Below are 14152 nucleotides of genomic sequence, written 5' to 3'. Positions count from 1 at the left end.
ATCAGGTGTTTAGGGCCTGTCCCAGATGACTCAGGTGAAAGGCACACTAGACCCTGAACTGGTTGCCAGTTAGTCGCAGGGCACATACTGAGATGGACAACCATTCACACTAAGCAGAGCCACTGAACCCACACTGCCTGTACCGAAGTCAGGCAAATGTCCCACTACGCCGTCAGTGACTAATTTGAATTATCCATCCATCCATCAATTTTCTGAGCCGCTTCTCCTCAGTAGGGTCGCGGGGGTGCTGGAGCCTATCCCAGCTATCATCGGGCAGGAGGCGGGGTACACTCTGAACTGGTTGCCAGCCAATCGCAGGGCACATACAAACAAACAACCATTCGCACTTACATGCACACCTACGGGCAATTTAGAGTTGTCAATCAACCTACCATACATGTTTTTGGGATGTGGGAGGAAACCGGAGAGCCTGGCGAAAACCCACGCAGGCACGGGGAGAACATGCAAACGCCACACAGGCGGGGCCGGGGATTGAACCCCGGACCTCAGAACCGTGAGGCAGACGCTCTAACCAGTCGGACACCGTGCCACTCATTTGAATTATATAATTCTTATTCTCTAAATGTATTATAATTTAATAAAATTTAAAAGCAATTGTTGAATGTATTCATAGAATTGTTTCTTTTACTTTTGGTCCAAGACACAGGGAGGCACTGCAGGCATAAATTATTAGAAGTATATTTTAATCAAAATAATGTATTTATTTTAAATTCAATTAATTTATTGATTATAAATGTATTTATTTATTTGACATTAATATATCTATCTATTTATTTCAAATGTATTTATTTTATTTGTTTGTGTTATCATTTTTATTTATTATGTTTTATGTTTGATGTTCGACATTTATTATGTACAGGGCTTTGTTACAGCGGTGGTTGTTTTTTTTTTAGTTAAGTTGAGTTTTATTATTTACAATAAATCTAATATTTTGATGCAATAAATTAATTTAAAATATTGATACAGAGAGTGGTTACTACATACACCTCTGTTTTACGGGTCTTCGGTTTCCTTCCACATTCCAAAAATACGTTAGTCATTGAAGACTTTAAATTGTCCTTATGTGTAAAGGTAACTGTGAATGCTTGTTTGTCTATGCTTGTCTAAATATGTCCTTTGATTGGCTGGTAACCAGTGCAGGGTGTACCCCGCCTTTCGCCCAAAGTCTGCTGGGATAGGCTCCAGTACACTGGCGACCCTAATGAGGATAAGCGGAATAGAAAATGTATGGAGGGATGGTAAATGTATACTGTACATAGACTTGTTTATTTTACTTTTGGTCCAAGACACAGAGGGGCCGCTGCAAGAGTGTGTTTTTTAGGTAGTGAATCTTATTTATTTTTTCCAGAAAAATAATATTTGATGTATTAATTTGTTATTTGATGTATACCTTTATTTGTTTGTTAAATATATATAATATCTGTTATGTTATATATACATGTATAATAAATATAAATAATGCCTGGGTGGGTTTTCTCCAGACATGCCGGTTTCCTCCCACATCCCAAAAACATGCGTTGTAGGTATGAATGTGAGTGTGGATGGGTGTTTGTTTCTATGTGCCCTGCGATTGGCTGGCGACCGGTTCAGGGTGTGCCCCGCCTCCCGCCCAGAGATAGCTGGGATAGGCTCCAGCAGCCCGCGACCCTGGTGAGGATAAGCCGAAAAGAAAATGGATGGATGGATAGATTATTTTATAAACTTGGTACCTTTCAGTTGCAAAATCCCATCTGTGCCCCTGCCAATATTGACAAATATCATGTGGAATTAATTATGTGCCAAAGGAACTTCGTTCTTTTTTTTGTGTGTGTGTTGTTGTTGTTCTAAGTGTGATAATATTACTGCCAAAAATACAGTATAATGTGTGATGTTTTCTATTGACGTCTTTATTGACATAAAGAGGTTGCGATGACCTTTATCCTATTTATTTCCAAAGGTTCTTCAACTGTCCTTCACTTTAATCTTTTGAGACCCAGGCCTCTTTTCAGTTTGATAAGACTTATTGCAACAATGGTAAGTTTAAGACGTTTTTTTGTTTTGTTTAAATTTTTATGTAGTATAACTAACTTTGAATGGCAAAAATGCTATGTTTGCTTCTGTCAAAAAAAAAACAAAAAAAAAACTGATTATAAATTGTTTTCCCATGTCCTCAGAGACCATACCTGTCTCTGGCTTTGCTGTTATGTGCAATGATCTCACTTGCGAACGGTTATTGCTATTTTAAAGTGGTTGATGCAGGTAAAAACAATAAATATTTGTTGCTGTGTGATCATGAAGTATTTGTTAATATACTTTCCACATTCTTTTAACATTTTAGATGCAAAACATTGCTTGGATGAGATTGATAATATAACATACCCAGTCGGATCATCTTGGAGAAACAGTGACTGTATGGATTGTACCTGTAGCAGTTGCTGCACAGCGTGAGTTGAAAGATGACACTTTTTCAAGCATTTGTATGTCTTTAAGGTATGCAGTTGTGGACTACGTATTTACTGCTTCTTTGCAGGTATACCATTCCCAAACGGTTCTCTGGTGACTGCGTATCTGTGTTTGACAAAGCGGCATGTGAATACAGAGTGTATAACAGGGTTGACCCATCTATTGAATGTAAAGTTTTTTTTGCAGTTGGAAAGTGATGGAGCAATAACATCCCTCACTGACCACTTGCGAAGAAACAAAGTCACTTATTTAATACAATATAGTTGTAGTGCACTTGCAATGCAGGAGGTTAAGCTGATGGAAGAAGAAAATGTAATGTAATTAAACATTTGAGATCAAATGTGACAAATGAATAAAAAAAATCTGCAATCCCATATTGACGCTTTGTTTTTTTTCCTTATTGCATCCATCGATCCATCTATTTTCTATGCTGCTTGTTTTTATTAGGTCGTGGGTGAACTGTAGCCTATTCCCAGCTGACGTTGGGTCAGAGGAGGGCTACACCCTGGACTGGTCGCCAGCCAATCACACCATTTTATTTTATATTCCAGGAGACGTAAATCAGAACCATAATAAAAAAAAAAAAGAATAAATAAAATGATGCATGAACATTGCAGTGGAACTACTGTCATTCTTGTATAATGGTTAAGAATGTTAAACTGTTATTTCAAACTGTGCAGTTAACACAACTTTTATGATTGCAACAGTTTTGGCCCTGAAACAAAATATTTCACATTACAGTATTATAGCTGAATTTTTGTCTTGGAACTTGGAAGTGTAAAATTTATTTGTGTACGTAAGTGATGTTTAATTAATTGTCTTGCTTATATTGTACTGAGCAGCCAGATCCTTTCCTGACTATATGCTATAGTAAACTATTACCCACTCTAAAATACTCTTTAACAAAAATAGTCATTTAAAAAAACACGCACAAACAAATAGAACTTTGCAGACATCAGGACTCAGAACTTTGTGCTTTTTCTCATCATCGGCTCCGTGCGTCAAGTATCTTTGTTTTTTGCCTAAAATGGCAACCACATCCCACAATGCCACACATCGACCATTTAGCAATGTGGATAGCAATAACCACAGTGAACGTAAACATTACTGTACGCGAAAGGCTAAGACACTGCAATGATTTGCAAGTGAACCCAATGTTATTTCATCATCAGACATTCTGTTTACAGCTATTTCTATATTGCACAGTATATATTTTTAACCACACAACGATCAGAATAAGGTAAATATAATGTTACGGGACTGGAACGGATGAAATGCATTTCCATCCATTTCAATTGGAAACATTACCTCGGTTTACAAACGTTTCAGTTTGAGAACAGGGTTATGAAACAAAATAAATTCGCAACCTGACGTTCCACTTAATATTATCTGGAGCAGTGTTTCCCAGCCTGTATTGAGCCAAAGCACATACTTTATTTTACTTCAGCAAATTTTCACAGCACACCACCAAACAAACGTCATAAAAAGTATATATCCTTAAATAATGATCAGCCCAGATCTGGTCTGTTTAACTCAACACAAAGCTATTATTCTGTTGTATGACTGGTAACAGGTTAATAATATCTTCTGTCATCTTGTGGAGGGCATTTACTCTTCTACCTGTCACTATATGTCATTGGCATAGATAGATGAGCAAAGACATTATTTGTAGTAAAAATAAATAAATCTTAGCGACAGCTTTTCGCACAGCACACCTGATGATCTGTCACAGCACACGAATTTGCCGCAGCACAGTGGTTGGTAAACAGCGTATTAGAAGATAACATGTTAATGTTCTACTACATGATTGTTTATATTGACAAGTATTGCATGCAGAATGAATTTTGTGCCAAAGGGACTTTTATTCTTTTTTCCAGTTAAGTGATATATTATTGCCAAACAGGCAAGTCCAATGTGTGATGCTTTATTGACATAAAGAGCGAGTGACCATGAACACTCCCGACTTTGCCCTATATAATTCTTCCGCTGTCCTCCATTGTAATTCTTTGGGACCCTAGCCTCTCTTTGGTCTGTTGAGACTTACTGCAACAATGGTAAGTTTAATTATAAAAAAAAAAATGGAGTTATTTGTTTTACTTTTTACATTATATATTTTAACCTTAAATGGCAAGAAATGCTATGTTTGCTTTTGAAAAATGTTAACACATGAAATGATTTAATTTTTTTCCTGTTTCCCATAGAGAACATACTTGTGTGTGGCTTCACTGATATGTGCTGTGCTGTCACTGGCAAATGGCCAATGCTTTCCTAAGCAAGTGGAACCAGGTAAAAATAAATCTTTGTTACTGTGTGTTCATGAAGTAATGTTTATCGTGGCTTCTGAATGAAAAAAATGCAACACGCAAAATGTTATAATTCTTCTTTACTGTAGGTGCAACAGATTGCCTTGATGAAGCCGATAATAAACGATACCCTGTTGGATCATCTTGGAGAAACAGTGAATGCATGGATTGTACATGCAGCGGTTGTTGCGCTGCGTACGTTCAAGGATTTTTGTGTTATTGAGTGAAATATGTAGTTGTTAACTGTATGTTTACTGCTTATTTGCAGGTTTGGCACTCCCACACGATTCCCTGATGATTGCGTATCCGTGTTTGACAAAGCGGCATGTAAATACAGAGTGCACAAGAGGGATGACCCATCTGTTGAATGTCCAATTTTTGGTGCAGTAGGAAAGTGACAACACAACGACATTCCTCGCTGACTCCTCACAAAAAAAAACCAAAAAAAAAACAATGGCACTTCTCTACTACTAACATAGCACATAGCATAGTAGTATAATTGCAATGTATGGAGTCACACTTATGGAAGAAGAAAATGTGATGTATTTGCACATTTAAGGTCATAAGTAAAAATGAATAAATCATGGAATAATTTTATGACTCTTTGTATTCATTTTCCATCACAAGAAGTGTAAATTATAAACTTTCAAATATCTGCTTCATTCAAGTTTATTATTTGGTAAAATTTTACCAGAACGTTTATATAATTTTTATTGTAATTGAACTATTGTCATAATTGTATGACAGGTAATAATGTTAAAATGTGTGTCTGTACAGGTAATAAATATTTTAAGACTATGCCTTGGGATATCCCCTGGAAAAACTGGAGAAGGAAGTCTGGGCTGGATGGCAATATATGCAATACAAAACCACTATACCACCCTACAGCCACTTTGAAATAGTCAACATATTCTTTGTTTCTAGAGCCCATCAATAGAACCGTGCAGACATCTGCTCAATGTGCTTATTTAGGCAGTTAAAGTGAAAAGTGAATTTCTAATAAAATATACGTCTCACTGCAACCCCTCCCCCTCCCCCAAAAAATAAATAAAACTTGGCCGACTGGTTAGCACATCTGCCTCACAGTTCTGGGGACTGCGGTTCAAATCCCGGCCCCACCTGTGTGGAGTTTGCATGTTCTCCCCGTGCTTGCGTGGGTTTTCTCCTGGCAGTCCGGTTTCCTCCCACATCCCCAAAACATGCGTGGTAGGTTTATTGAAGACTCTGAATTGCCCATAGGTCTGAATGTGTGTGCAAATGGTTGTTTGTTTCTATGTGCCCTGCGATTGGCTGGCGACCAGTTCAGTGTGTACCCCGCCTCTCGCCTGAAGATAGCTGGGACAGGCTCCAGCAGCCTGCGACCCCAGTGAGGATAAGCGGCAAAGAAAATGGATGGATGGATGTTATTTTCTGTTTACTGTTTACTTTACAGGCCCCTGATTTCACCCTATTTGGTTCCAAAGGTTCTTCCACTGTCCTTGACTATATAATCCTTTGCGAGACAAGCCTCTCTTTGATAAAACTTACTGCAACAATGGTAAGTTTAATTAGTTTTTTTGTTTTTGTTTTTTTAGGTCGGGCTGTTTTTTATTTTTATTTTTACAACTGAATAAGGCTCCATTTAAAATACACAAAATACAAATTATTTTTTGTTGCCCTTAGAGAACATACCTGTTTCTGGCTTTGATGCTCTGTGCCCTGCTGCCACTGTCAAATCGCCAATATTCTGTCATGGTGCTTGAACCAGGTGAAGAATAAATATTTGTTGTTCTCTGTTCGGCGGCACGGTGAAAACTGGTTAGAGCGTCCGCCTCACAGTTCTGAGGACCGGGGTTCAATCCCCGACCCCGCCTGTATGGAGTTTGCATGTTCTCCCCGTGCCTCCCCGGTTTCCTCCCACATCCCAAAAACATGCATGCTAGGTTAATTGAAGACTCTAAATTGCCCGTAGGTGTTAATGTGAGTGTGAACGGTTGTTTGTTTCTAAGTGCCCTGCGATTGGCTGGCAACCAGTTCAGGGTGTACCCCGCCTCCTGCCCGATGATAGCTGGGATAGGCTCCAGGACGCCCGCGACCCTAGTAAGGAGAAGCGGCTCAGAAAATGGATGGATGGATGGATGTTCTCTGTTCATGAAGTAATGCTTACAGTTTCACATGCCATTGTGAATGAAAAATCCTTTGCATATTCTGTAAAATGTTGCCATTGTTTGTACCGATGTAGGTGCAACACAATGCCTGGATGAGGTCGATAACAAATGGTATCCACTTGGATCATCTTGAAGAAACAGCGAATGCAGGGATTGTTCCTGCAGCTGTTGCTGCTCTGTGTAAGATCAAGGATCACATTTTTTTTCTAGCGTTATTTTTTAGCGTTATGTAATTGTTGACTGTGCGTTTGTTGCATATTTACAGGAATAGCACTCCCACAGATTTCCCTGATGACTGCGTATCTGTGTTTGACAAAGCTGCATGGAAATACAGAGTGCATAAGATGGATGACCCATCTGTTGAATGTCCAGTTTTTGTTCAAGTATTGAAGTAATGAAGCAATGACATCCCTCTCGGACTCCTCGCAAAAAAAGCCATCGAATACACACAGTAGTGTATTTGCAATGCAGGGAGCGGAACGTATCGAGGATGTGACATATATACACATTTAAGGTAAAAAGTGGAAATTAATAAAGCTGTGAGGGATGCCATCAAGCTGAAGAAGGAGTCCTATCGGGCCTTTTTGGCCTGTGGGACTCCTGAGGCAGCTGATGGGTACCGGCTGGCAGCTTTGGTGGTTGCTGAGGAAAAAACTCAGACGTGGGAGGAGTTCGGTGAGGCCATGGAGAATGATTTCCGAACGGCTTCGAGGAAATTGTGGTCCACCATCCGGCGTCTCAGGAGGGGGAAGCAGTGCACCATCAACACTGTGTATAGTGGGGATGGGGCGCTGCTGACCTCGACTCGGGACGTTGTGAGTCGGTGGGGAGAATACTTCGAAGACCTCCTCAATTCCACCGACACGCCTTCCCATGAGGAAGCAGAGTCTGGGGTCTCTGAGGCGGGCTCTCCTATCTCTGGGGTTGAGGTCACCGATGTAGTTAAAGAGCTCCTCGTGGCAAGGCCTTGGGGGTGGATGATATTCGCCCGCAGTTCGTAAAGGCTCTGGATTTTGTGGGGTTGTTCGGTCCCTGTACGACCAGTGTCAGAGTTTGGTCCGCATTGCCGGCAATAAGTCAGACTCGTTTCCAGTGAGGGTTGGACTCCGCCAAGGCTGCCCTTTGTCACTGATTCTGTTCATAACTTTTATGGACAGAATTTTTAGGTGCAGCTGAGGCGTAGAGGGGGGCCGGTGTGGTGGCCTCAGTATTGCATCTCTGCTTTTTGCAGATGATGTGCTTCTGTTGGTTTCATCAAGCCGTGATCTCCAACTCTCACTTGAGCGGTTCGCAGTTGAGTGTGAAGCGGCTCGGATGAGAATCAGCACCTCCAAATCTGAGACCATGGTCCTCAGTCGGAAAAGGGTGGACTGCCCTCTCCGTGTCGGGAATGAGAGGAGCCAGATGAGGTGGCTCGGACATATGTTTAGGATGCCTCCCGGATGCCTCCCTGGTGAGGTGTTCCGGGAACGTCCCAATGGGAGGAGACCCCAGGGATGACCCAGGACATGCTGGAGAGACTATGTCTCTCGGCTGGCCTGAGAACGCCTCAGGATCCCCTCGGAAGAGCTGGAGGAAGTGGCTGGGGAGAGAGAAGTCTGGGCTTCCCTGGTGAGGCTGTTGCCCCTGCGACCTGACCTAGGATAAGCGGAGGAAAATGGATGGATGGCTTATTACTTTTATTATTATTTATTAATTAGAAATTAATATAAAATATATTTGTGCATCTATTCAAGCTACATATCGTGATGCAATGACAAACAGAACAATTAAATAGTCTCTCGAAGGCAGAATCTACAATAAACCTTGTAAGGGATTTGAGGTTGAAAAAGGGGTGCAGGGCAGTGTCACGTCGAGACTGGAATTATGAAATAAATGTAATTAATCTGCACAAAATCAAGAAAATACCATTCGCAAAGAACGAAAAGCAGCACAAATAACCTTCTTTTCAAAGTAAATTCACACAAAAAGGGAAACAAACTACAATACATCCAAACTACAATACATCCATCCATCCATCCATTGAAAATGGATGGATGGATGGATGGATGAATTGAATGGATCAATTATCCTGGTTAGGGTCGCAGGGCACATATAGACATACTTGGCAAGTAAAGATGATTCTGATTCTGATTTACACCGTCACTGAGTGGGAACTGAACCCACGCTTTCCGCACCAAAGTCAGGCGAGTGTACCGCTACATCATCAGTGACGAAACTACAATACACTCAAGTAAAAATATTGCTCTCATTTAAGAGTACTGTAAGTAATATGACAAGTAAAAGTAAAAAGTAGTTCTCCAAATTATTATTGAGAAAGACTAAGAAAGTGAAAAAATTACTAAAGTACTGAGTAACCAGTGCGTAACCTCTGGTTTATTTTTCAAATCAGAGCATGAGCGTCAATCAAATTAAAAAACTACATAAAATTAAAATATTGCTGAACAATATCACTTCATCTAAAACATAATAAATAAAATCTTTATCAAATAAAATCTTTGTAAAATAACAAGTTAAGGCAAATTCAGCTCCAAGAAATGGTCTTATACTATATCGTTTCCACTTGTTAAACAGCACAGTATTGTAGGCTCACCAGGCAGACAACAAAAACAGGAACAAGGCTACTGTTGATATAAATGCCAAATGTCAGGTTTTTGTGCTGTAAAATAATTTTGACCAAGATCAATAATTTTAAACTTTTTCCACCATTAATGTGACCTATAATTTGTAAAATGGAACTGACTTGCAGAAATCTGCTATTAGTTCAAGGTTTAAATGGATTTTACTACAAGTGCTAAATGGATGAAATGTTAATTTTATACTGTAAACCAGAAAGCCATACTGACAAGTACCACACAAACATAATGTTGTGCCCAAGGAAGAAGTTTAGTCATATTACTGCCAAAACTCTGTGAAGGTTTCTGTTTATGTACATAACGAGGTCACGACCACCAAGTGACCGACCCTCACTTCAGCATATTTAACGCCAAAGGTTCTTCCACTGTCAGCCTATTTAACACCAAAGGTTCTTCCACTGTTCTTCACTGAAATCCTTTGTGACACTTTTTGGAACAATGGTAATCTTAATTTGTTGTTTGTTTTTGTGATATAACTGAATGCAACGTTTGTTTCTGTAAAATGTTAACTATTGACTAACATTCATGCATGTTCTGTCAAAATAAATTAAATTAAATTGTTTTCTGTTGCCCTTAGAGAACCTGCCTGTCTCTGGCATTGCTGCTATATGCAGTGCTGTCACGGGCAAATGGGTATTGTTATGTTAAGTTGCTGAATGAAGGTTAATACCATAATTTGTTTGGCTGTGTTCATGAAGTATTTTTTTCATAGTTTTCACATGCTGTATCGTGAACGAAAAAAATACTATAGAAAAATGTCATACCCATGTAGGTGCAACACACTGCATGGATGACACTGATAATAAATGGTATGCAGTTGGATCATCTTGGAGAAACAGCAACTGCATGGATTGTACTTGCAGTAGTTGCTGCTCTGCGTAAGTTGAAGGATCGCACTTTTTAGCGTGTTTTCATTGCTGTAAATTATGTCGTTGTTGACTGTGTATTTACTGCTTACAGGTTTAGCATTCCCAGACTATTCCCTGATGACTGCATATCCGTGTTTGACAAAGCGGCATGTGAATACAGAGTGCATAAGAGGGATGACCCGTCCATTGAATGTCAAATTTTTTCGGCAGTAGGAAAGTGATGACACAATGACATTCCTCGCAGACTCTTCACAAAAATAAATAAATAAAAACAAAAATAAATCGATAAATAAACAAATAAATAAATAGCTTTCGAGTCTTTGTATTTATTTATTTATTTTACAAGAACTGCGATTGGCTGGCAACCAGTTCAGGGTGTACCCCGCCTCCTGCCCGATGACAGCTGGGATAGGCTCCAGCACGCCCGCGACCCTAGTGAGGAGAAGCGGCTCAGAAAATGGATGGATGGATGGATGGATGGATTTTACAAGAAGCGTAAATCAGAAACATAACACAAACACCTCTTAGATCTTAGCTTATATTTGGTAAAACTATTCTTCTTGGCCAGTGTTGGATTTATCTCACCAAACATTATAATGAATAAACACAAAAGGAATGAAGACGTTGGTCATTTTACTCATGAGGAGGGCGCATGGGAGATTGTTCAGGTTACAGCCTCTCAACACGCTCTAAACAATCTCTCCCGTCGCTCCTGCATTTATTTGAAAATAGGGAGGTTTCTAAGTTTACAAGACATAACGTACTAAGCTACAAGACACAACACACTAAGGGTAGGGTTTCAAGGTGAAAACATGGCACCTGCCACGTCCCGGCCACGTCCTTCTCTCAGATGATTCCTGCTGAGTCATCTTCTTGAAGGCGAGACATCTTTCTTTCTAAACATTGTCCATAATACTAATGCAAGCTAAGCAAATAAATGATAACTTCTACAATATATCTAACAGCCAGGAACTGTCAGATACTATAAGGGCATTGTGAGGGGGCACATTGCCATGATGAAGCAGCCAGGAGTTGTCCTACCACAACTCTCACCGGTTTTCCTGCACTGAACGAAGAAAACGCAGCAGGATCTCTTTGGAAACGTGCTGCTTGATCGTCTGGTGCTGTGGTAAGAACTCGCGGTGGACAATTTCACTCACATCGAAGACTGGGATCACAATGACTTTGACTACCTTGCTTATTTTGGCCTTGGCGTCGTAGGACTCTTTCACTGAGGGCTCTGGCATTTGGTGTCGGGGGCATACTCGAAGATCCAGTGATGAATCTTTAGTCACAATCAAGCAATTCTGGTCTTATCTCATTAGTCTCATTGTTACTCATTCTGCTCATTGCTTGATGACCTGACACAGAGGCTATGTTTATAAAATACACGTGGAAAAACTAAATACAAGAATTAGACAGAATTTGCTGGAAACCGCATGTAATACACATACAATCTAGATTAGAAGCATTTCAGTTCTGTCCAAAGCCAAGTGCTTCCTTAATAATGAATCACGGCATATTCTTTATAACTCATTAATACTACCACATTTGAGTTAGTTCCGAGATCTGTGGAAACATGCAAAAGTTCTTTACAACTGTTGTGCATTCTTCAGAAACGGGCCATAAATGACTTCAAAACTACCCAAACAATGTCTGCTAAAAGTGTCTGCTCTGTTTTATTTCAAGCTACCTTTTTTAGTTTTGTTTTGTTTAATGTTATCATTTTATTGGTTACATGTTTGAAATAGGCAGGACAGTGGACGACTGGTCTGCCTCATAGTTCTGAGGACCCTGGTTCAAATCCGGCCTCGCGTTGAGTGGAGTTTGCATGTTCTCCACGTGCCTGCGTGGGTTTTCTCCGGGTACTTCGGTTTCCTCCTACATCCCAAAAACATGCATGGTAGGTTAATTGACAACTCTAAATTGCCCGTAGGTGTGAATGTGAGTGCAAATGGTTGTTTGTTTATATGGGCCCTGCAATTGGCTGGGGACCAGTTCAGGGTCTATCCAGCACGCCTGTGACCCTAGTGAGGGTAAGCGGTACAGAAAATTGATGGATGTATAGCTGTTTGGAGTAAAGACAATCAATCAATCAATAGTTTGATGGTGTTATATATATCTAGGTGATTTTACTCAAGGAAAAAACTCATTGTTCGGGTTTGAAATATACTGTATCTTTTGTGATGTGAGTCCTGCAACATTTCTGACACATCTTGTATGTTAATATTCAACTACCAGAGTGCTAGTATTGAACATACAGAATTCATTTTGCGTCAAAGGAACTTTTAGTCTTTTCATTTCCAAGTCTAGTTATATCATACTATCCAATGTGTGATACTTTTGGCTAATTGACATGAAAGGGCGGTGACCACCAGGCGAACACCTGGCACTTCAGTAGTTTTTTCACTGACATTCAATTTAATACTTTGCAACCCAACCAAGCCTCTTCTCAGTCTCATGACACTTTTTGTAACAATGGTAAGTTTAACTTTTACATGTTTTTTTGTTTGTTTTTTGTATTTGGTTTATTTTCATTTATGTGGCATAGCTAACTTTGAATGGCAAAAATGATATTTATTAATGAAATGTCCTAACAATTGAATAACTTTCACTGAGGTTCTCTAAAAATATACTGATTTTATTGTTTTCTGCTTCACCGTAGAAAACATATCTGCCTCTAGCTATGCTGATATGCGCAATGCTGTCACTGGCAAATGGTCAATGCCATCCTAAAGTGCTGGAACCATGTAAAGACAATACTTTCAATTTTTGCTGCTCTGTGTATTTTTTCACATGATGTATTGTGAATGAAAAAATACTTCCCATGTTGACATCATTCTTTGTATCCATGTAAGTGCAAAATATTGTCTGGATGAGGTCGATAATAAATGGTTTCCGGTTGGATAATTTCGGAGAAACAGTGACTGCATGGATTTTACCTGCACCAGATGCTGCTATGCATAAGTTGGAAGATCAATTTTTTTCCATGCATTTTTATCTCATCCATGCAGTTGTTGATTGTGTGTTTACTCCTAATGTAGACATGGCATTCCCCAAGGAATCCCTGATGATTGCGTGTCTGTATTCAACAAACCGGCATGTAAATACATAGTGCACAAGAGGGATGACCTATCTAATGAGTGTCCAGTTTCTGGTTTAGTTGGAAAGTGATGAAGCAATGACATCCCTCACCGACTCCACACTTTTAGTGGCTTTTCTGGTCGATTAGAAAGACTAAATGTCACATACTTTCATGAAATATATTAGACAGTCTGTTAAACATCAATAAGTGCAGTACATGTGTGATAAAACGTATACTATTGGCGATGTAATGAGGAAACACCAATGTCTCTTGTGTGAAGCCACGGACCAATCACAGCCTGCCTGAATGGATGTGTGCGTGGTCTCTTGAAGCATCATGGGAGCGATGACTCAACGTGACTCGTAGCTGCGCTTCCTATGCATTTGAACAGGAAATATGAAAATTCTGCTATTTTAATGATGAAATCACTGAAATGATGAAATCATTGAAATTATTGGATTGAAAAATAAAATCAATGTAAAGCACGGACCATAGAACTCAAATGGAACAATTTAATGTAATAACTCAAATGGAACAATTTAATGTAATCATAAGTTGTTTTTTTTTACTTTTCACACGCAGTGGAAAGGAAAGACCACCAGGGGGTAGTGCGGCTCTGCCTCACTTGCCTACCCTGACCACACGTCAC

At 39.7% G+C, this 14152-nt stretch overlaps 1 protein-coding gene across 1 annotated transcript; it reads left to right on the top strand.

Annotated features, from left to right (window-relative positions):
* Positions 1 to 1244: 1244 nt before the first annotated feature.
* Positions 1245 to 5182, top strand: LOC133399557 (beta-microseminoprotein-like). Its single transcript, XM_061671123.1, has 7 exons — positions 1245 to 1259; positions 2175 to 2259; positions 2531 to 2556; positions 4482 to 4517; positions 4665 to 4749; positions 4856 to 4961; positions 5035 to 5182. Exons 1-7 carry the CDS (start codon positions 1245 to 1247, stop codon positions 5162 to 5164), a joined length of 483 nt encoding a protein of 160 aa, XP_061527107.1. The 3' UTR covers positions 5165 to 5182.
* Positions 5183 to 14152: the final 8970 nt, after the last annotated feature.

The sequence above is a fragment of the Phycodurus eques genome, chromosome 3, assembly GCF_024500275.1.
Source record: "Phycodurus eques isolate BA_2022a chromosome 3, UOR_Pequ_1.1, whole genome shotgun sequence".
Lineage (NCBI taxonomy): Eukaryota > Metazoa > Chordata > Actinopteri > Syngnathiformes > Syngnathidae > Phycodurus > Phycodurus eques.
The sequence above is the reverse complement of the archived record's forward strand: the minus strand, read 5'-3'. Positions and strand labels throughout refer to the sequence as shown.